The sequence below is a fragment of the Molossus molossus genome, unplaced genomic scaffold (assembly GCF_014108415.1).
Source record: "Molossus molossus isolate mMolMol1 unplaced genomic scaffold, mMolMol1.p scaffold_m16_p_6, whole genome shotgun sequence".
In the NCBI taxonomy this organism is placed as follows: Eukaryota; Metazoa; Chordata; class Mammalia; order Chiroptera; family Molossidae; genus Molossus; species Molossus molossus.
The window spans coordinates 24,053,615-24,077,073 of NW_023425399.1; the positions used below are offsets into that span (position 1 = coordinate 24,053,615).

A 23,459-nucleotide genomic window follows, 5' to 3' on the forward strand; every position below is an offset into this window, starting at 1 on the left:
CTTGGGTTGTAGCCCTCAACTGGATGAAAAAAATCCCTCAGGTGTTCAGGGTAAGAGGATTTCCAGAGGGTGGGACAGATCCTTGCTGGCTGTTAATGAACCTTGATTTGCATTTCTTTGGCCTGGCTGGCTGGTGTTAAATATCTGAGGGAAGGGTTATTGCTTCTCCCCCAGGCTCTGGAAAGGGGCTTTGTCTTTAAGCAAGATGGCTACTGTCCCGTGGGGGAGTGATTCAGCAAAGAAACTCCCCCTGGTGCCCCAGCTCTCCCAGCTCCCAAGTCTCCCCACACAGTTCCAAACCAGTCTGCCTTCCCTCTGCGGGAGCCCAAGGTGAGTGGCTCTGGCTAATTTAGTGTTCTGTCCCCGCCCTCTGTACTGTGGTGCTGGCTTGGGATTTTAACCCTGAGGGAGCCGCTCACAGCTAAAACAGCTGCTGCTGTCCATGGGCTCCCAGCCCACCCTCTCATGCCTCCGCAGTACCTACCAGGCTTGATATTGTGTCTTCTTTCTGACTGTGGTTATATGGGTCCTCTCCAGCTGATTTTCTGTTGGTTTTTCCCATTGATTTGTCTTTATTTTACTTGTAATTCCAGTTTGGTCCTGGAAAATGGTCTGCGTAGCTTCCATTCACTCCGCCACCATTTCGGAATCCTCTGCCAAAAAGGACTTCTTGTGATTAACTGGGCCCAAATTCATAACTGGAGTCTAGCAGCCATTGCTGACAGAAGCCTCTCCCACACACAGCAGTCAAGGAAATATGCCAGACTAAGCTGCCAGCCACCTGCACTAAGTTCTTGCTGTCCCACCCTTGACTTTACTTCCTGTTTCACTAAGAAAGTGATGGGGCCAAGCAGGTGTGGCTCAGTGACTGAGCATGGACCCATCCACCAAGAGGTTCCCAGTTGGATCCCCGGGCATGCCAAGGTTGTGGGCCAGATCCCCAGTGGGGGGCATGCAGGAGGTGGCCAATCAATGTTCTCTCTCATCGATGTTTCTCTCTCTCTCCCAATCTAAAAAAATCAACAAAGAAAAAAAATTTTGTAAACAGAAAGTGGCAGGATCAGTAAACTCAAAAGTTTACATCATGTCATTTACCCACCTACTTGCCTGCCTCCTGTGACAATTTATAAACTACCTACTAAGACCAATTCCTGCAATTATGCACTGAATCCTATTCTTTCTTACTTTCTCTAAAATATTTCCCCAGCAATTCACCCCGTTTTCTCCCATCACTCATACCAACATATTTTAATCTCTATTTTTAAAAAGTGACCACTTCCATCCAGCTCCCCTCCCATTTCTGCATCACTTCACAGCAAAACTACAAGGGTTTTCCTATTCTGTTTCTCATTCCTTTCTGCCTCTTCAGCCAGGCTTTCACTCTCCACGGAAGCTTTCCTTGTCAGTGCCACTAGTGACCTCCACTTTACTAAACCTCATGGTCATGTCTGACCTCATCTTACTTGGCCTATCTTCAGGATTTGTCATCCAGGAAACCACTCTCTTGAGTTGCTTCCTACCTTCTTTTCTTCCCTTTTGCTGCTCCCTCCTCTTCTCCTTTTATTATAAGGTTGCCCTAGGATAGATCTGATCCTCTCTTTTGCTCTACCTGCTTTCATTCCATGCGCTCCCTTCCAGGCTTATGACTTCAGATGCCATCTCTACCCAGATGTTTCCCAACCTCACATCTTCAGCCTCTCCTCTGAATTTCAGCCACATATATCCAAATGTCTACTCAGTATCTCCATTTGGACACCTAATAGACAACTAATGTACAGTCCTTCTCCAGAAACATTTTTGCCCAACTCAAAATAACAATTCTCTTCCTGGAGTCATCCTTGACTCATCTTTCATTCCACATCCAAATCTGTCAGCAATACCTTCAAAGTATATCTGGAATCAGTCCTCATCGGTTTAGCTCAGAGGTTAGAGCATCGGCCCTCTGACCAAAGGGTCATGGGTTCAATTCCGGGTCAAGGGCATGTACCTGCGTTGCAGGTTCAATCCCTGGCCCCAGTCAGGGTCATGCAGGAGGCAACCAATCAGTGTGCCTCTCTCACATTTCTCTCTCTCTCTCCCCCCTCTTCCCTCCCTCCCTCTCACCCTTCCACTCTATCTAAAAAAATCAATGGAAAAATATCCTCAGGTGAGGAGTAACAACAACAACAACAAAAAGTATATCAGGAATCAGACTGCTTAGTACCACCACCCACCCCCACACACACACCGCTTTCCTCTCATGCCTGGACTATAGTATCAGCTCCCACACTTGCTCCATTTCAGCTCTCTCTCCACACCTCAGATTTGCTAGATAGAACGTAACTGAGAGGTAGCTCAGTTAGTTAGAGCACCAACCCAATATGCCAAGGTTGCAGGTTTGATCCCCAGTCAGGGCACATACAAGAATCAACCAATGAATGTGTAGATGAGTGGAACAATTCCCTCTCTCAAATCAATACATGAAATCTTTAATTAATGAGTTAAAAGTGAATTCCAGTTTAAAAAATAATTTGGAGGGAACAAATAATTTGAAATGACCTAAAGTTGAATAGGGGATTGTTACTAAAGAATACTAAGCCAGCCCTGACTGGTTTGGCTCAGCAGTTAGAGCATCGGCATGCAGACCAGAGAGTCCTGGGTTTGATTCCCGCCAAGGGCATGCACCTCTGTTGTGGTTCATCTCCAGCCCCAGATGAGGTAGTGCGGGTGGCAACCAATTGATGTGTCTCTCTCACACTGACGTTTCTCTCTCTCTCTCTCCCCCTCCTGCTCTATCTGAAGATAAATGGGAAAATATCCTTGCGTGAGGATTTAAAAAAAAAAAAAAAAAGAATACTAGGCCAGAGCTCCCAACCTTCTCCCCATCTTAAAAATCATAGGAAACTGATGTAAATTGTACTGCACACTATGGTAAACAGAAGAGACTGCTATGGTAAAAGCAATCATCTGGGTACTCTGGCCATCCAAGACCCTCTTGGCTGCCCCTAGGACTAAAGGAATCACTATGTCAGGCACCCCCATTTACAGAGCCCACTGTACAACAGCACTCCAGCCGGGAAACAGTTAAAAAGTAGACGGTAGCCATACATGGCAAACATGGGTGGTTGCCTACCCAACAGCCATTTCTCCCCATCCATCTCAGCTACCAGCCCCTGATCTTATTCAGATATGCACTGTCTTTAGAGGAGGCAGACCCCAGCCCTAGTCCCAGCTCCCTTTCATGATTAGTCTGAACTAGGATTGTTCCGCCCATTTCTCTTGCCAGTTATAGGTTTAGTCATAGGCATGTGATACAAGTCTGGCCAAAGAATAGGGTCAGAAATCTACTCAGAGACTTTTGGGAAAGATTTTCATCACACTTAAAAATGAGATTACAGCCATGGCCAGTTTGGCTTAGCGGTTAGAGCATCCACCTGCGGTCCGGAGAGACCCGGGTTCAGTTCCCACTAAGGGCATGTGCCTTGGTTGCAGTTTGTCCCCGGCCCTGGTTGGTCGTGCGGGTGGCAGCCACTTGATGTGTCCCTTCACATCGATGTTTCCCTCTTTCTCTCTTCCTCTCTCTCCCTCCCACTCTGTCTGTACAAAAAATGGAAAAATGTCCTCGGGTGAGGATAAAAAAAAGAGAGGAGATTACAGAAAAACTCCCTCATCTGCTACTAGATACTGTCATAACTGTGTGGTATTGCCAGAATTGAGGGTAGTTAACCCAAGGGAGAGGGGAAAGAGGAGGGGACCTGTTCCTTGATAGCATCGTTGAGGCATTAAAGTAACCAATCCTGTTACCTATCCAGAAAACCCACTGTGGATCAAGCTCTTTAACACAGGTTATCTCCTTGAATCCTCCTTTGACATATTAATATCCCTTTGTTATGGGTGAGCAAATTGAAGCTATGAAAACTGAAGTCATTGGCCCCATGGGACAAGGCTGAGATTTGAAGCACTCAGTCAGATTCAAATTAGGGTCTCCCTGACTCCACAATCCACCTTTTCTTTCACTGAAGTTGGAAAGCACTCTGGAATGTACAGACATTCCGAAAGAAGACAAAGCTAACAAAAGGTAATGTTAAACCCATCCCCTCAACCACCCAAGTTTTATCAATACTTCCAAAGCACCAGCTGAGACAGATGAGGGAGGAACAGATTCTCTTCAGTGCTAATTTTAGCCAGGGAATCTGTGTGTTGAGGTTTCCTCGGAGGCTGATGTAAATAGTCTTTGATCCACAATGTCAGAAGGAAAGTAGTTTGATAAATAAACTTATAAGCCACCTATTTATAATTAGGGGTCCCCTGTTAACTCTACCACTTAGCTAAATTATTTAACCCCATCTGCAAGCCTCTGCGCCTGTAAAATGGATAATTACAGCCTTGTTTTGGAAGATTCCCTGTGATAAGGCTTGCAATGTGCTTAGAACAGTACTGGGCACTTCAGCGCTCAATGTATTATCATTGTTATGAGTATGCTGGAGATGGTTTTTAAAATAATGGAATATACCTTACTTGAAAATGTATCAAAAAATAAGGACTGATGGATAGAGGTGTAGTGTGATAGAGGTATAGTAAAACTTTATTGATATAAGATTAAAATAGTGAAAAGCTAAAGGTAAAATGTTCACTGTGAAACTCCTTCAACATTCTGTATGTTTGAAAATGTTCATAATCCAGCGCTGAAAAAATATGGCATTGTTGGACACTTTGGGAGGAGGGAGAGCTAAGTTTTGTTCTGTTTGAAAAGAAAATGTATACAAAAGAAAACAAAATGGGCGAGATCTTCCTCAACACTGTCCCGCCTTTTTTTTTTTTTTTTCCTTTGGGCCGTTGGTAATGCTGCTTGAATGAAATCATCGAGGACCGCTTGCGAAATCCGAAATCCTCGAGAGCGAGGGCCAAGGCTGCCAAACCCTCGCAAGGGACAGGGACGCGCTCCAAGCGCCGCGTCCGGCGGTGCCCGGGAGGCGGGGCTGGCGCGAGCCGTGGCGGAAACGCGGCGGGGCGTTTCCAGGGGGCTCCGGCCGGCGCCGGCAGCCCTGCGCCGCACGTAAATATTTTTGGCGGGGCGGGGGATAGAAGCATCAAATTTCAAAAAAAAAAAAAGCACCCAAAAGCCCACAGCACCGTGCGCCATGGGCGCCCTTTGGCTGCGGGAGCGAGTAGAGGATGCTGGGAAGGAGGTAAAATGGCCACCGGCGGCGGCCCCGAGGAGGAGCGAAAGCGGGGGCGCCCGCAGCTGCTGCCCCCCGCGCGCCCAGCGGTGCGGGCCGAGGAGAACGAGGGCGGCCGCGAGAAGATGGGCTGGGCGCAGGTGGTGAAGAACCTGGCCGAGAAGAAGGGTGAGTTCCGCGAGTCGCGGCCGCCACGGCGGGAGGAGGAGAGCAGCGGCGCACTCGGCGCCCCGGTGGGCCTGGCAGTGCCGGGGCTCGGTGACTTCCCCCCGGCCAGCCGCGGGGACCCGAAGGGTCGTCGGAGAGACCCGGCCGGCGAGGCGGCGGATCCCCGCAAGAAGAAAGGCGCAGCGGAGGCGAGCAGACGGAAGAAGGCTGAGGGGGCGGCCATGGCGACCCCGGCCAGGCCCGGCGCTGCCGAGGACGCGGCCGAGCGGTCCCCCCAGGACGAGCAGGCGACGGCGGCGGAGGGCCCCGCGGCTGGCCCGGGCAAGGGCCGCTTCCTCGTGCGCATCTGTTTCCAGGGAGACGAGGGCGCCTGCCCGACCCGGGACTTCGTGGTGGGCGCGCTCATCCTGCGCTCCATCGGCATGGAGCCGAGCGACATCTACGCGGTCATCCAGATCCCGGGCAGCCGCGAGTTCGACGTGAGCTTCCGTTCGGCGGAGAAGCTGGCCCTGTTCCTTCGCGTGTACGAGGAGAAGCGCGAGCAGGAGGACTGCTGGGAGAACTTTGTGGTGCTGGGGCGGAGCAAGTCCAGCTTGAAGACGCTCTTCATCCTCTTCCGGAACGAGACCGTGGACGTGGAGGACATCGTGACCTGGCTCAAGCGCCACTGCGATGTGCTGGCCGTGCCCGTGAAAGTGACCGACCGGTTTGGGATCTGGACCGGGGAGTACAAATGCGAGATCGAGCTGCGCCAGGGGGAGGGTGGGGTCAGGCACCTTCCCGGGGCCTTCTTCCTAGGGGCCGAGCGGGGCTACAGCTGGTACAAGGGGCAGCCCAAGACGTGCTTTAAATGTGGTTCCCGGACCCACTTGAGCGGCAGCTGCACGCAGGACAGGTGCTTCAGATGCGGGGAGGAGGGGCACCTGAGCCCTTACTGCCGCAAGGGCATCGTGTGCAACCTCTGTGGCAAGCGAGGACACGCCTTTGCTCAGTGTCCCAAAGCAGTTCACAATTCCGTGGCAGCTCAGCTGACCGGCGTGGCCGGGCACTGAACACCCCTCTGCCTGCCAGGGTGAATCCAGAGCCAGCTTACCCCTCTTAAGTGCCAAAACGTTTTTTGAAACCATTTTTTACGTGTTTGAAGGACATCTTTTTAAGCCTACAAGAGACATCTCTCTCTGCCTTCTTAAACCGAGTTTACTCCATTTCAGCCTTTTCAGAATTGGTGACTCTGTCATCAGTAATGACTGCCGAGAACTGTAGTGTGCAGCTATGTCGCCGGTTTTACATTTTGTTTTTGTATTTGGAAGGTTTTTTTTTTGTACTTGTTACTCCCTACGCCTTGTCTTCCCCACGAATTTTCACCCTTCGGGCTGCCTTGCTCATCTTTATGCCCTAACACTAGGTACAGGGCCCAGCACGTGGTAGGCACTCCCATCAGCGTTTGTTGACTTGAAAACATTGTTAACTGTGGCTTCTGTCAGGATGTCTATCTTTTGCAGCTCTTTCCCTCCCCCTTTTAATTTGCTGCTTCTAATCTGTGTGGTCTGAGAATTTGTGAAACCAGTGTTGTTAGAAGTGTATGTAATCTGAGTCAATAAGCTCTGAATGGTGGCCACGGGCCTTTCTCATGGCATTAAAATGCATGGACTTTGTGACAGCTCTTTTGGTGGCTCAGAAGCCATTTTTCATAAAATTATGGAATCTAGAATTTTCCTGTTGGAAAAGACCTAAAAATTGGTTTACACCAATCCCCTGGTTTTCCAACAGTGAAACAGACCCAGAGAGGTCAAATGACTGGGTCAAAATCACATAGCTGTCTGGTGCCAGAGCTAGCCTAGAGTTCCCTGACCCCAAGCCCAGTGCTCATTCCACTACCTCTCACACTTCACAACATTTTCCTCAACACTTGAGGGCCCAGAAAGTCTGATCTCTCCAGAATAATGTGCCCAAAGGAATGCTAAATCATCTGGGGAAGGAAGCAGAAAAAGAAGGTTTAGCAGAGGCTTCTGAATATTTGGGAGATAGGGAAGGGACAAAAGAACATAATCCAGGGTGCACTTGTTGCTCCCTGGGTTATCACATCTGGATTGACGTGTGCCTGGTCCTTTGGGGCCTTACCCTTCCCCATTCATTGCCACCAGTGAGAAATTGGGGTACTCCTGTATAAGGAAACCTACTAAAGGTTTACATTTGCACCTTAGCCTCCTCAATAGTTAGGAACCCCAGAGAAGCAGCTAATGGAGTTCTTCTGCAACCTCCTGACTCAGGAGAAAGGTTGTTTTAACCCAGAATTATAAGTGAGTTGTTAACTCCAAAATGTTCTTACTTGCAAAATAGGCCAAGAGAGAGGGCATTGGGTCAACTGTTATCAAATTAAAGGAGAATAGACAATATACTACTTTTAGTTTTTGTCTTCCTTTTACATTAATTTTTGCTATTTCCTTGTGGCTTGGAATGTAAAATCCATTGTTAAAAGTTTTGTTCTGAATAAATATTTATCTTTTGTATTGCTAACTCTGCTGCGCTATTTCCTTTGAAAGTGTTAGGTGCATGGGTACACAGACCTTAGTTCAGTCCATACTTCATATACACCATTTGTTTACCCTGCAAATACAGTTCCAGCCCCTGCAGGCAACACTTAGCACCTACTCTGTTGTGCCAGGCTCTTTGAAGTTGCTCCCTAAACCCAGTGTGCTATCACTTAGCACACTTAAAACTTAAGTCCCTAACTCAGCTCCAAGGAATCAGAATCACTAGAGTGAGGAAAAACATTTTTAGCAAATATCCCGGAGCGATTCTGATGGGTTGCCAGTTTGGAGACCATAATTCCTGAACAGTATTAAAATGAGTAAGAGGGACTCTGCCCTTGGGAAATTACAAACCAATGGGAAGGACAGAGGGAAGATGTCAGTTTCATCATCCTACAGTTATTGTAAGTGCCAGGAGTTGGATGCAAAGTATTCATGGGATTTTTTTTTTTTTAAATACTATCTCTTTCAGCTATGAGGGAGGAAGAGAGGAGTCTAGGACTCTTCTCAGAGAGCTGACTCCTCCAAGCTAAACCTGGAGATTCCCTCCCTTCCACCCCAGACCCTACCCTCTGAAGGACTTTTCAGCTCTGAAGTGTTGGGTTAATCTGATCCTAAGAAAGATCCCAGTGTATTTCAGGATATTTCCAGAGCTGATCTGGTATAGTTGGGGCCTGGTTGGCTCTTGGAAACCCTGCCTTTCAGAGCCAGCTTAGCCCCTTTCCTTCCTGTCTCCTAAAGCAAACAGACCCTTCCCTCCTGGATTTTTCCCTCCTGCCCTCTCCCTCCCCCTCATCTCTTTTCTCTGCCTTGGGTTTTCCTCACAGGGTTTGGAGGCCTGTGGCCAGGAGAAAGCCTGCATTCATCATACTCCCCACCCCCTTCTTCCTAACAGGCACTGTGCCAAGGAGCCTCCTAGGAAGAATCTTCCCTCTCTCCTCCCCTCCCTGCAACTCTCCTGGAGGGAGCAGAGGAAGAAACTTTCCCTGCCCTTCCCCCACAGAATCCGCTCCAGGGCCTCCTGCCTGGTGCTCTGGGGACTGAGCCAGGGATTGGAGTGTAACAAACCTCCCCCAGCTTCCTCTCCCGATCTAGCAGCCCCCAAATTACAATTCCTCACTGTTCATGGACTCCAGAGGAGTGTGCTGAGATCCCCAAACAGGCTGGCCAACTTGCTGCCAGGCCCTGTGCAAGGCGTTCTGCGTACACCCATGAGCTGGATAGTGCACTTGCAGAAGGAGATACAAATAAGTAAAAGCAATTTTAAAAATAATATTAAGTGGTTTTTGTTGTTTTTCTTTATTGATTTTTAGAGAGGAACGGAGAGGGAGAGAGAAAGAAACATCGATGAGAGAGATCATCTGCTGGTCGCCTCCAGCATGCCCCTTGACAGGATTTGGCCCACAATCTGGGCATGTGCCCTGACCAGGAGTCGAACCAGTGACCTCTTGGTGCATGGGTCAACACTCAACCACTGAGCCACACTGGCCGGGCAATATATTAAGTGTTTTTAAATACTCTTAAAACGCCCTGGCCGGTGTGGCTCAGTGGTTAGAGTGTCGACCTGCGGTCCAGAGAGACCGGGGTTCAGTTCCCGCTAAGGGCACGTACCTCGGTTGCAGTTTGTCCCCGGCCCTGGTTGGTCATGCGGGTGGCAGCCACTCGATTGTGTCCCTTTCACGTCGATGTTTCTCTCTCTCTCTCTCCCCCACTCTATCTGAACAAAAAATGGAAAAATGTCCTCGGGTGAGGATTAAATAAATAAATAAATACTCTGAAAACATACAGAATTGTGTGAAGTACAGGTTTTCTAGAAGAGATGATGAGATGATGTCTCATCTGAAACCTGCAGGATGAAGAAGAGCCAGGTAAAGAGGAAAGAGATATCCAAGCAGGAGAAACAGCCTGTGCAGAGACCTGAAACACAGCATGTTCAGGCTGGCTGGAAAGTCACAGAAGATGTGGTTAGGAAAAGGCCAAGAGGAGGTAATATGGGGCTTGTCAGTGTTTTTTTAAGAGGCTTGATTTTGTCCTAACACCCTTCAGTCTGGTCACCTCCATTCCATTCATTCATTCAACAGGTATGTTAAGCACTAACTTTCTAGACAATGGAAATAAAGCAAAATAGTCCAGTTTCCTGGGGCTCAACTTCTAGAGTCACACAAATGAGTAAATAATGACAAACTGATAATGCATTAAAAGAAACATGCAGTGATACTGTGTTGAGCAAGAAAACTGATCTGATCTTAGGGATCAGGGATAACATCCCAAAGAACATGTTTGAACTGAGATTGAAAGGATATATAAGGAGTTAGTTGAGAGATGGGTGTGGGGATTAAGAGGTGACAGGGGTATTAGCCTAGGCAAATGGAATAACAAGTATAACAACCCTATACTGGCAAAATCTAGAAATCAAATGAAGTCCAGGTTTAGAAACAGAAACCACCACTCTAGTTAGTGAAGAAAGTTGTGGGCCCTAGGTTGGATATTAGAAATGACTGCTAGAATACCACAGAAACTGCCCTGGCCGGTTTGGCTCAGCTGTTGGAGCGTCGACCTGCAGTATAGAGAGACCCGGGTTCGGTTCCCGCTAAGGGCATGTACCTCGGTTGCAGTTTGTCCCCGGCCCTGGTTGGTCGTGCGGGTGGCAGCCACTCGATGTGTCCCTTCACATCGATGTTTCTCTCTCTCTCTCTCTCCCTCCCGCTCTATCTGAACAAAAAATGGAAAAATGTCTTCGGGTGAGGATAAAAATAAATAAATAAATAAATAAATAAAAGAATACCACAGAAACTGACCTGCCAGGGAAGCTATTACCTCACATACTCAAAGGAGGTCACCACTGGAAAGGCTGGGTGTGAGAACACACTGCTGAAGCTGCCACACAAGGGACAGGATGCTGGGATCAGAAAGCCACGGCCAGGACAGTGAAATGTCAAGTCCTTGGAGCCAGCGACCGTAAGCTGGTGTCTCCAAAACGCAAAAATAGCCAAAACTGACTTTCTCCTGGCCACAGACCTCCAAACCTTGTGAGGGAAACCCAAAGCAGAGAAGAGAAAGAGACGGGGGGAGGGGGAGGAGAGGAGGGGAAAATCCTGGAGGGAAGGGTCTCTACTGTGGGAGACAGGAAGGAAAGGGGCTAAACTGGTTCTGAAAGGCAGGGTTCCCAAGAGCCAACCAGGTGGATCATGGTGTGAAATAAGCCTGGCGAATTTAGGGGTTCTGGTCAGCCATGTTTAGATGTTGTTGTTGTTTTTAAAAAGTGAGCCAGCTGAGCTTTGTGGCCTCAGGGAACAAGTTACAGAGGCAAAAGAAGAGGGCGCTTGGAGCTTAGGAGAAAGAGAAAGGCAACGGAGTGTCTGCCTGGGGGAGGGGGTTGGGGAAAGGGGAGAGAGAGAGAGAGAGACCTAGAATTTGAGTCTAGGAATGATGAGAAGCCATTGAAAGATTTTTAAACAAGGAAGTGACATAATCAGGGTTATATTTTTTAAATATCATTGAGGAGACATTGTAGAGAATGGGTCGGAGGGGAGCCCAAGTTGAAAGATGTACCTGGTGACAGATAAGGGTACCTTGGACCTGGATGATGCATATAGAGAAAAGCAAGCAGGGTAATGATATATTTAGACATTTAAGACAATAAGACAGATATGGGGCGGAGAAGAGTAACTACCATAGATAACTCCCAGGTTTCCAGCTTCTGCAATTGGATAGATGGTGGGGCCATTCCCTAAGATGAGGAACAGAGGAGAAAATCTCCAGTTTGGAATGAAGGCCTTGAGTTTGATTTTGGATGTGTTGAGTTTGAGGTCTCCATAGAGGATGTCTAAGACAAGGTGTGGAGTAGGTGGTTCAAAATACAGTCAAATTCTAAGAAGAGTTCTGGGCTTGAGAAATAAACATATGAGCCCACTAGCATAGCTTTCACACTTTATCCACACCCCACAGTAAGATGTATATTTCACATTGCAGCCATCAGACACATCTGCATGTGCGCATGTGTGTGTAAACAATATTAACTCTGTGGGTAGTGCACTCTGATATATATTTTTTAATTCTCACCCCAGGACATGGGGCAGCAGGGAAAGAGAGAGAGAAGCATCCATTGGTTGCCTTCTGTATGCTCTCCAACTGAGGATCAAACTTTCAACCCAGGCATGTGCCCTGACTGGAAATCAAACCTGCAACCTTTCATTGCACAGAATGACACTCAACCAACTGAGCCACTTCAGCCAGGCACCCTGGTATTTTTGTTCTATTGCTTCATTGTTTTATAAATGCTTATGTGACCCATTAAATTGATTTTATAATCTCCTAGTGGGTCATAAGAGAAAGCAGAGGGGGAAAATGTTATAACAACTTGGATCGTACCTCAAGCCAACTCTATGTGAGAGTTTTCCCTGATGGAAAAGGATATCATAACTAACTAATAAGAGACAGCCGGGAAGGGAGAAGGAACACAAGAGTGGAGAGACATATAAACAGAAGGAAGAGTTACAAGTGGCAGGGATTAACAATGGGATTGAGTGCTGTAAGAGGTCAAGTAAAACTGACTTTGAGAAATGTCAAGTAATGAACTGAAGAGTACCCACTGGACTGAGTAATGTGGAGATTATTGGTGAGGGCCTTTTCAGAGTAGAATGATGGAGGTAGGAGACAGATGAAGGAACAAATAATCTTCCTAAAATGCCAATCCAGCTCCTTTCACAGGAGTCTCCTGGTCTCCTTTAGGACCTCATGCTCAGCCAGAGTGCCCATTACATCCCTTCGTGTCAACTCAGGTATGGCAGCCAGAGGAGTTCAGTATGGTGGAGTGTGATGTGGTACAAGAGGAAGCTAAAGATGAGGGGTGGTCAGATCATACCAAGTTGAAAGTAGAGTTCCATGAGAGTGCACCAGACATGTGCAAAGCAAATAGATCCATACAGCACCACTTGCTGGCTTGTTAATGTAACTAAGAACATTTGGGGAGGACAGATTTCATGAAAATACATACAGATATATTATAGAGGAGAAAGGAAATTTTTCAGAGTTTTAAAATAAACATGGACTAACATCTTTGGAAAGCAGTTTGGCACTATCAAAAATTTAAATTCACGTAACCTTTAACACAGCAGTCATTTATAGCTAAACTTGGACATGTGCACAAAGATGATTATACCAGGATGTTCACTAAAGCATTACTTGTGGTACCAAAGACTGGAAACAATCTGATTGTCTTATCAATAGGGAGCTAGTTAGATAGTCTATGTCACATCCAAATAGTGGAACACTATGCAGCTGTTAAAAGGAACAGTTTTAACCCAGCCAGTGAGGCTTAGTGGATTTAACATCCTCCCGTGGACTGAGAGGTCCTGGTTTAATTCCCAATCAGGGCGCATGCCAGGGTTGCGGGCCCGATCCCCAATAGGGGGCATACAGGAGGCAACTGATGGATGTTTCTCACATCAATGTTTCTATCTATCCTTTCATCTCTCTCTAAAAAACAAAATCAATAAAAACATATTTTTAAAAAAAGGAATAGCTCTGCCCTGGCCGGTTTGGCTCAGCGGTTATAGCATCGGCCCTCAGTCCAGAGAGACCCGGGTTCAGTTCCCGCTAAGGGCACATACCTTGGTTGTAGTTTGTCCCCAACCCCGGTTGGGGTTGTGTTGGTGGCAGCCAGTCGATGTGTCTCTCTCACATAGAGGTTTCTCTCTCTCTCTTTCTCCCTCTCTCCCTGTCGCTTAATAAGAAAAAGGAGAAAAGAAAAAAAAGGAACAGTTCTATTTTAATATGGAACAATGTCTAAGACACTTTATTTATTTATTTATTTATTTATTTATTTATTTATTTATATCCTCACCCGAGGACATTTTTCCATTTTTTGTTCAGATAGAGTGGGAGAGAGAGAGAGAGAAACATCGACGTGAAAGGGGCACATCGAGCGGTTGCCACCCACACAACCCAACCAGGGCCAGGGACAAACTGCAACCGAGGTACGTGCCCTTAGTGGGAACCAAACCTGGGTCTCTCCGGACCACAGGCCGACGCTCCAACCGCTGAGCCAAACTGGCCAGGGCTAAGACACATTTTTTAAAATATTTTTTATTTCTTTATGATATATTAGAGAGACAGAGGAAGAAAGAGGGAGAGAGAGATGGAAACATTGATGAGAGAACATCAATTGGCCGCCTCCTGCATGACCCCCACTGGGGACCTGGCCCACAACCTGGGCATGTGCCCCGACCAGGAATCCAACCGGCAACCTCTTAGTGCATGGGTCAACGCTTAACCACTGTGCCCTACACCGGCCCAGCGGTAGGTGTCAGTTTTATTTTTTATTTTTATTTTTTTAATTAATTAATTTATTTTTGTTAGAGATGTTTCTCCTTTTTCCCCCACTGATTCCCCCCTGCCCCTCCCTCCCCACCCCGCCCTCAGCTTTGTTGTCCATGCCCATTGTTCATGCACACATGCATATAAGTTCTGTGGTTTATCTCTCCCCCACCACCCCCTCTTCTGGGGATTGTCAGTCTGTACCCCACTTCCATGTCTCTAGGACTACCCCATTCCTCAGACTGTTATGTTCATTATATTCCACAAATAAGTGAGATCATATGATACTTGTCTTTCTCTGTTTGGCTTGTTTCAATTAGGATAATACTTTCCAGGTCCCTCCATGTCGTCTCAAAGGGTAAGAGATCTTTCTTTCTTACCGTTGCATAGTACCCCATTTTTAAGTGAACAAAGCAAGATATGATATGCTACTGTTTACATTTTAATTTTACTTTTTCAGCTTTATTGAAGTATAATTGACAAAATTGTAAGATGAGCCTGGCTGGTATGGCTCAGTGGTTGAGTGTCAACCCATGCACCAAGAGGTGGCTGGTTCAATTCCCAGTCAGGTTGTGGACCCAGTCCCCAGTGGGGAGCATGCAGAAGGCAGCCAATCAATGTTCTCTCTCATCGATGTTTCTATCTCTCTAACTCTCCCTTCCTCTCTCTCTAAAAATCAATAAAGAAAAAATTTTTTTTAATTGTAACATGTAAAGTGTTCAATGTGATTTATACGTATAGTACAATTTTTTTTAAAGTACATTATTTATATATATGCTTATTTATATGCAAAATAACTCTGGAAGGATATTAATGATACTGGTAACTGTTGTAGCTTCTGAGAACTAGATATTAGAGGTTTGGGATGAAAGGAAAACTTATTTTCCATGGCATATCCTTGTGTTTTTGTTTTGTTTTTACTTTTACTTTGTTTTTGTTTTAACTATTTCATATGTTATCTCTGGCCAAAAAAAAAGTAAATGTAGAACACAAGACTTCAAAGAAATTCCTGTAGACTCTGCAAAGACAGGAGTCCATTTCCTCTATGTTTAAAATAAGAAACTTTAATGGGAAAGTTTAATACTCTCTAGCAACCAACTCTGGTCTCCCTACTTCCAAGCTTGGTCTCCTTAAATCCAAAAAAATAGTCCTCAAAATGAAATTTGATCACATTATTCCCCAGCTTAAAGACCTTCAAAGACTTTGTGTCCTCCCTGGGGCCCATCAGGCCCTGCCTCCTCTGGGCCTCACCCCTAACCCTGGCTGGGCTCCTGCTAGTCATTCCAAGAATTCACCCTCCCAGACACGTGATTAACCCTTCCCTTCCCTGGTGCTAAACTCTAATGCCACTTCCTAATTGCAACCTCCCCTAACCTAAGCCAGACCCTCTCTCTTACACTCTCCTCTCCTTTCAACAGTTACTACAGGTACAATGACATGTTTATGCTATGGTTTGATTAATATCTGCCTCTGTCTCTCAATTTTGACCTTTGAGAGGACAAGGACCATGACATTTTTGCTCTTGACTGTAGCTCCAGCATTTAGGACTGTTCCTGGCACATTGTAAAAGCCCAATAAATATTTATGGTATGACTGATCTAGAAATTACTTGGTTGAGGTTACAGATCAAGACATGTGTCTACTTGTCCTTTTTAAATTTTCTTCCTTTCTTTAAAGATGTTTTTAATTATTTATTTATTTAGAGAGAAAAATAGAAACATCGATACGAGAGAGAGACATCGATTGGCCGCCTTCTGCACACCTCCTACCAGGGATCAAATGCGCAACCCTGGCATGTGCCCTGACAGGGAATCGAACCAGATCTCTCAGTCCATGGGACGACACTCAATCCACTGAGCCACAGTGGCCAGGCAATTTATCTTTTTTTTTAATCCTCACCCAAGAATATTTTTCCATTTATCTTAAGATAGAGTGGGAGGGAAAGACAGAGAGAGAAACATCTATGTGAGAGAAGCACATCAATTGGTTGCCACCTGCATGACCCCAACCAGGGCTGGGGACTGAACTGAAACTGAGGTACGTGTCCTTGACCAGAATCGAACCCAAGACTCTTTGGTCCGTGGGTGGAAATTCTAACTGTTGAGCCAAATTGGCCAGGGTGCAACTTGTCCTTTTTTAATAAACATTTTTATTTATTGATTTTTAGAGAGAGGGAAGGAGAGAGAAACATCGATTTTTGTTGTTTCACTTATTTATGCATTCATTGGTTGATTCTTATTTGTGCCCTGACCACACATCAAATCCACAACCTTGGCATATTGGGACGACGCTTTAACCAACTGAGCCACCTGGCTAGGCTACTTGTCCTTCTTTAAGCACAGCCATCACTGACTCTATACTGAAGAAGGACTTATCCATTCATCTTTTAAAAGTTAATTCACTCCCCTTCAGTCTTCTCACCTTTGGTAAGGCTTTCCTTCAGCCTGGGAGGTCAGGCCCAGCCTCCCCTATTTCTCTGAGGGAATATCACTGAAATTTAGTCTGCCTGTCCCCTGGTACTAAGAGGCACAGAGGCGAGCACCAAGCTCCTGGATTCCCAATGCCTGAGTTCAACACTCCCTTACCCCTAGCAAGAGTAGCCCCTTCCCTGAGCCCCCACTACCTCTCCTCAGGGGACAGGGCGAGAATTTTGTAGGTACAACTGCCTACCCAGAGTCTTTGCCCTCCCTTTCCAGAACATTCTCTGAGTCCCCAGTATTCCCTTCGAAAATATCCCTAAGCTTCTTTACAGAGCCTTCATGAGCCTCATTCCTGGGTCCATCTTAGCTGACGGCGTACTGCACCACCTGAGGCATACCTTGTAGACCTGAAGCTTAGGTCTCAAAGTAGCTGTTTGTAAGACAGCTTGGATATGGTGTCCTTCACTGATCGGGTGAGAGGTAGCTGGACAAAGGCTAAATACAAGATCCAAAGGGTAGCTCTCCTGGGCCAACATATTCTGGCCCAGAACTCCAAGGGTCCTGGAATTCTAATTTGAATCTAGCTGTCCACATTGTTAAGGAGGAGAATAGAACATATTTCATTTAACACATTATTATAGGTTGATGTATAACTTCTATTTAGAGATATACGGTACATGGGACTCCAGTTGTACTCTTGTCCTGGGCTCCACAAATGCCCTGTTTGCTTGTGTCATTTCTTACCCACATAACCTCCCCAGGCCTGTTTCCTTACCAGAAAAATGGATTTAATGGCAACTGCCTCATCAGGGCTGGTGAAAAAATGAAACACTTAATTCAGTAAAGGATTTGGCAGGGGGCCAGGCCCTCAGTGAATAGTAACTATCATTATTATTTTCTCTTTTTTTCCCTCTGGCTATCATCTCCCATGCTTCTTTTCTATATGACATTCAACCTGGTCTCTTTTGTAGGATTTCCACACTGCTCCTCCCTCCAATACATTGGTATTACCTACACTAATAACGATAACCTCCCTATTCCCTCCACCTCGTCAAATCCTACCCCTTCTTCAATTATGATAATAGCTACTGGTGAGGGCACATTTACTGTTTCGGGCATTGTATTAAGAACTTGATATGTATTATTTCAATTCAGTTCTGACACCATCTCAATGAAGTAGGTACTGTTTCTGTTTATTTTTCCCCAAACACAGAGACGCTGATCTGAAGTGCTGAAGCAATGGTAACCAGTAAGTGGCAGAGTCAGCGTGAATGTGAACCCAGGGAGTCTTACAGCAGAGTCAGATCTCCCCAATACCAAGAGTCACGATCCTGTTTGTCACCGCCTCCCTCCTTGCAGTGCACTGGCGACCCCTCTGTCCGTCAAGCCCCCACAGCCAAGGCTGTCAGCCCTAGAGGTCTGTCTATGGGCCTTCCGCCCAAGAGGGAGGGAACTTTGTCTCACGCCACGTTGCCCGCATCCTGGACCCTCCCTCCCTCTCTCCTCTTCCTTTCTTTCACCCTCCCATTGAGTATTGAGTTCCTACTCTGTGCCAGACTTTGTGTTCATTCACATGCGAACTATAACCAGTGCAGAGGGCAGTGGAGGATGGAATTATATGTCATTTTTCTCTCATCTTTATGCCTTTCTGTTTGGCTGATTTTTTCCCCAGTGACCACGCAGGCCAGGCTCCTCAAACCCAGTTCAGAGGTTGCTTGGCTAGGCTGGTCGGAAGAAGGCCCTGTCCCCTTAATTCCCAGCCCCCACTCATCCTGCACTGGCCCTCAAATCCCGGCCGCCCTGCCCCCTCCGGAAGGGGGAGTTGGGGGCGAACGCAGAAATCTGAGTGGCTCTTTCAAGCCTCCGTTGCCGTAGAAACGGGCTGCTCAGGCCTTGGCGGTCCATTACACCATCCTCCAGTGACGCAGCCAATGGGCTCCGAGCTCCATCCCGGGCTCCGAGCGCCATCCCAGGCACCCCCACCCATAGCTACCGGACAGCCCACCAATGGACAGGTCCCTTACCTTAGAGCCCGCCCTCAGCCCAGGGACACTACCAATGAGCTTCGATTCTGCTTTCCCTCTGGCTTCAAAGTAGCAACAGACGATTTTTCAAAAAAAAAAAAAAAAGGAATTCTCCAAATTAGAAGAAACTAGCAGTAACGCCTCTGTCGGTTGTACCTTGAATATGTGTTGGCTGGTATTTTATTTAAGGAGAACAAAACTTCCAACTACACAATATATGCCATTCTCTACTAAAACAATTTTAAGCAATGAAAATTTAGGCAATGGGGTTGATATCTGTTCTATGTGGATTTCTTTCATTATAGGTATTTTCATTTTATTTAAAATGACCAAGGAACCATCATTCCTTGTTTGTATTTCAAAAACATACAAATTAAAGACGCTGAGTTTTTTCATGCTCAGTTCATGAGACATTAACAATTTGACTCCTGGATTCAAAGCATATTAAAACTGTAAGATAAATGAATATCTTAATCCACTGAAGAAATTCCATTTTTAAGGCAGGTTGTGTAATGGCTTTAATGCTCTAAAGTTTAGATAGACAAAGTGTGTTTTTTAAACCTTGTGCCATTTTTCAAAAATAAACTTTATTTTTTTAGAACATTTTTAGATTTACAGAAACACTGAAAAGATAATACAAGGTTCCTATATCATCCATCCGTTCCGTTTTCTCCATTATTAACATCTTACATTAACATGGCACATTTCTCACAATCAGTAAATCAATATTGATACACTGGTATTAACAAAAGTTCATAGTGTATTCAGATTTCCTTAGTTCTTACTTAATGTCCTTTTTCTATCCCAGGATCCCATCCAGATGCCACATTGCGTTTATCTCATGTCTCCTTAAGTTCCTCCTGTCTGTGGCAGTTTCTCAGACATCCACATGAGTTATCCCTGTTGGTGTTGACCTTGATCACTTGGCTGAGGTGTTTGTCAGGTTTCTTCACTGTAAAGTTACTTTTCTTTTACCCCTTTTTATACCATCCTCTTTGGAAGGAAGTGATGATGCTTAGCCCATACTTAAGAAGATTTGTCTCTTTTCTTCTGTTTATTTATTCAGTCATTTATTTATATCACTGTGGAATCATAGATGTTTATTTCATACTTTAGGTTATAATCCAAACTAATTAATTTTGTTTCTCAAATTGTCCCAGCTTTGGCCTTTTCAAGCTCTTTTACTTGGCTCCTATGTCCCTTTGACATGCCCCTGTCTTTGGAAGTCTTTTCTTTTTGTTGTTGTTCTTGAACATTCCCTTATTTTCTGGAACTATGATGCCCTAGGCTTATCTTGTACACTTCCTGCCCCAGTCCTAGAATAAGCCATTTCTCAGCCCTGATTCCTCCTGCTGGGAAATGATATTAGAAACCAAGATCTGGGTACTAAGTGTACTCACTGCTGGGATGTTGTTTCTTTGAAGTCTTCTCAACTAACAGAACAAAGAAATATATGTGTATATACTAACCTGTATTTATCACATATCTATAAATAGTTCTGTATGTATCTATATTAAGTTAAACATGAGTTCATATTTATATTTCCAACTCTCATTGGTTACTACGTGAATCATTCTAGCTTCCTTCTCTTGCTTATCTGTAAATTCTTACTCCAACAGTGAGAAACCTGGCTCCCACCACCCACCATCCATTCACTTAATTGTTCAGTTCCAGTATTCATGCATATAGCATTGTCCGCATTGCTAACCCATACCCACTGTGGGAAACCTTATCAACTGGAGTGTAGTACTTCTGGACACATTTTTTTTCTTATCCTCACCCAAGGACATTTTTGCATTTTCTTCAGATAGAGCAGGAGGGACGGAGGGGGAAGAGAGAGAGAGAAATATCGATATGAGAGAGACACATCGACTGGCTGCCACCCACACGACCCCAACTGGGGCGGGGACAAACTGCAACCGAGGTATGTGCCCTAAGCAGGAACTGAACTCGGGACTCTGGTCTGCAGGCTGGTGCTCTAACCACTGAGCAACCAGCCAGGGCAACTTCTGGACACTTTATTATGCTTTTAGCTTTACAGAGTTCACTCATTTCTCAAGTTACTTAAGTCAGCACCCTTTTCTCCGTCCCCCTCAGTGAGGCTGTTTCATAATTTGTAATAGTTGATTATTTTGTCATATGCTACATTCTATTTTGGTATTCTCCAGATGTCCTAAATGATTTTTAAATTTTTTTCATGCATTAAGTTCTATGGGTTATGACAAATGCATAATGTCCTGTATGCACCATTACATACAGGTGCATACATAAGAGTTTCACTGCTCTGTGCTTCACCTATTCAACCCTCTCCCACCAAACCCTGACAACCACAGATCTTTTTATTATCTCTAGTTTTGCCTTTGCTCCTTCTTTTAAAAATAGAAGACACACAACAGAGTATTTCTGTTGTTGCTCTTGTTATAGCTACCACTCATTGAACCTTTACCATGTCCCATGTTCTGAACTATTATGCTCTTCTAATTTTGCAGATGAGGAAACTGAGGCAAACGAGATAAATCCCTGAAGACTCATAATATTGAACAAAGTTTGACTTCATATCTTGGTTGCTTTGATTGTTTAAAGCCTAGTATCTCCATGCTTGACTTCTGGAAATTATGGGAATCCACTATAATTTAGCCAATAAGATAAGGATGATTTACTTCCCAGTTTACCCAGGCAGTCTCAGTTTATTTCTGTTTTTCCAGCATAATTATTAACAGTGTCCCCTTTATGATAAACTGTATACTCACCCCCAAAGAGAAAAGTCTAATGAATTCCAGAGTCAGATGGTTGGAGGATAAGGATTATACTCCAGAAGATATAGAGATGGACCAAGGGAGTATGATTTCAGAATCACCAGATGGGACCCACTATCTAGATAAAATCCTCTCTCCCATCTAGTCACCTTTTCCTTCCTCCTCCCAATCTGATTATTCTCCAGTTCCACCAGTCATGCTGATGCTCCTAAAATGACTCCAACACTGTCCTCTTCTCACTGTGAACATGTCTCCAGTTCTGGTCTCTCCTCTCTGCTTTGTGCTTCTCAAACTATCTCATGAATTAGCAACCCAGCATTCCATCAGGGTTTTCGTTTGTTTGTTTTTAATTGATTTTAGAGAGGAAGGAAGGGAGAGAGACAGACAGGCATCGATGTGAGAGGTATTTCTCCAGCAGGGCCCCACACTGGGGATTGAGCCCACAACCTGGGCACGTTCCCCCACAAGAAAATTGAACCGGCGAACCCCTGGAGCATGGGTCAGTGCTCAACCCAGAGTCACACTGGCCAGGAGATATTTTGTATTTTCACACTGTCCTTGAAAAATATATTTGTACAATATATTTTATATTTTTAATTTTTTTCATTCTTTTTAAGTTGATTTTTTATTTTTGTTTAGACAGAGAGGAAAAGAGAGGTAAAGAGAAAAATGTCAATCAGTTGCCTCCTGCACACACCCCGACCGGGAATCGAACCCACAACCCAGGTGTGTGCCCTGACCAGGAATTGAACCAGCAACCTTTCCGTGCATGGACCATGCTCATCCAACTGAACCATACTGGCCAGGGCTGTACAATACATTTTAATTTGCAATAGCCATATTTAAGTGCTCAAGAGTCTCATGTACAGTTCTATACTATTATTCAGTAAAAGAGCCCAGTGGTACACACACGTACACACGCTCACACACGATCATAACCTCTGAATTTTTTTTTTTTAGAGAGAGAGAGAGAGAGAAACATCGATGTGAAAGGGATACATCGAGTGGCTGCCACACGCACGACCAACCAGGGCCAGGGACAAACTGCAACTGAGGTACATGCCCTTAGCAGGAACTGAACCCGGGTCTCTCTGGACCACAGGCTGATGCTCTAACCACTGAGCAAACCGGCCAGGGCCCTTTGAATTTTTTAAGAAGACATTTATGTCTGGCTGGTGTGGTTCAGTGGTTGAGCATCGACCCATGCACCAAGAGGTCACTGGTTCGATTCCCGCTCAGGACACATGCCCAGGTTGTGGGCCCGATCCCCAGCGGGGGGCATGCAGGAGGCGGCCAATCGATGTTCTCTCTCATCAGTGTTTCGTTCTCTCTCTCCTTCTCACTTCCTCTTTCTCTAAAATCAATAAAGGGGGAAAAAAAAAAGACATTTATACGAATCAAAAAATGTCTCGTCTTTTTCTTATTGTTTTCACTCTTCCTTACAAATGTATTTAAGGACCATGCCAGTTTGCAGACTGTTGTTTTGGAGCTAGACAGTTGGGGTGCCTGGAGTTGCTTGATGATGCCTAGGACAGCCATGCCCACGTGAATGGCTCCTTCCTACCTTCACTGAACAGACATTCAGAGTCTATATTTGTGCCAAACTCTGCTGGATGTTGAGGATACAATGGTGAGAGTGGGTCTTCTGATTTCACAGAGTTTCTGCTCTGCCAGGGCATACCAAGTGGGGTTGTGTCTGCAGAGAATTTAAAACAATAAAAAAACTGAGTCAGTCTGCATTTTATTATCATCATGGGCCCATAATTCTAAACCATGTCACTGATAAAATTTCCCTCCCTGAAGATCAAGTTGTTGGTCTAACTTGAGTCTAAATAATATATTTGTAAGCTTCAACTCAGCATATTTTAATTACTTATGCATTAATAAACATTATATTCTACAAGGAAGTTAATCCAGAGTACTCCCAGTTATACAGTCAGCCCCTAACACATGGCAAGTCAGACATAGCTACACACATTAGTTTTGAGACTAAATCCATAACAGTCTGGAATTGTTAAAGCTTGTTTCCTGGGCACTTGTATCTCCAGGCCCTTTGGTACAACATATGTCTGTGTTTAAACAA

At 45.3% G+C, this 23,459-nt stretch overlaps 1 protein-coding gene across 1 annotated transcript; it reads left to right on the top strand.

Moving 5' to 3' along the window:
* Nucleotides 1–5,149: 5,149 nt before the first annotated feature.
* On the top strand, nucleotides 5,150–7,800 carry ZCCHC3 (zinc finger CCHC-type containing 3). Its single transcript, XM_036244983.1, has one exon. The coding sequence runs from the start codon at nucleotides 5,174–5,176 to the stop codon at nucleotides 6,377–6,379; it is 1,206 nt and encodes a 401-aa protein (XP_036100876.1). The 5' UTR covers nucleotides 5,150–5,173; the 3' UTR covers nucleotides 6,380–7,800.
* The last annotated feature ends 15,659 nt before the right edge of the window (nucleotides 7,801–23,459 follow it).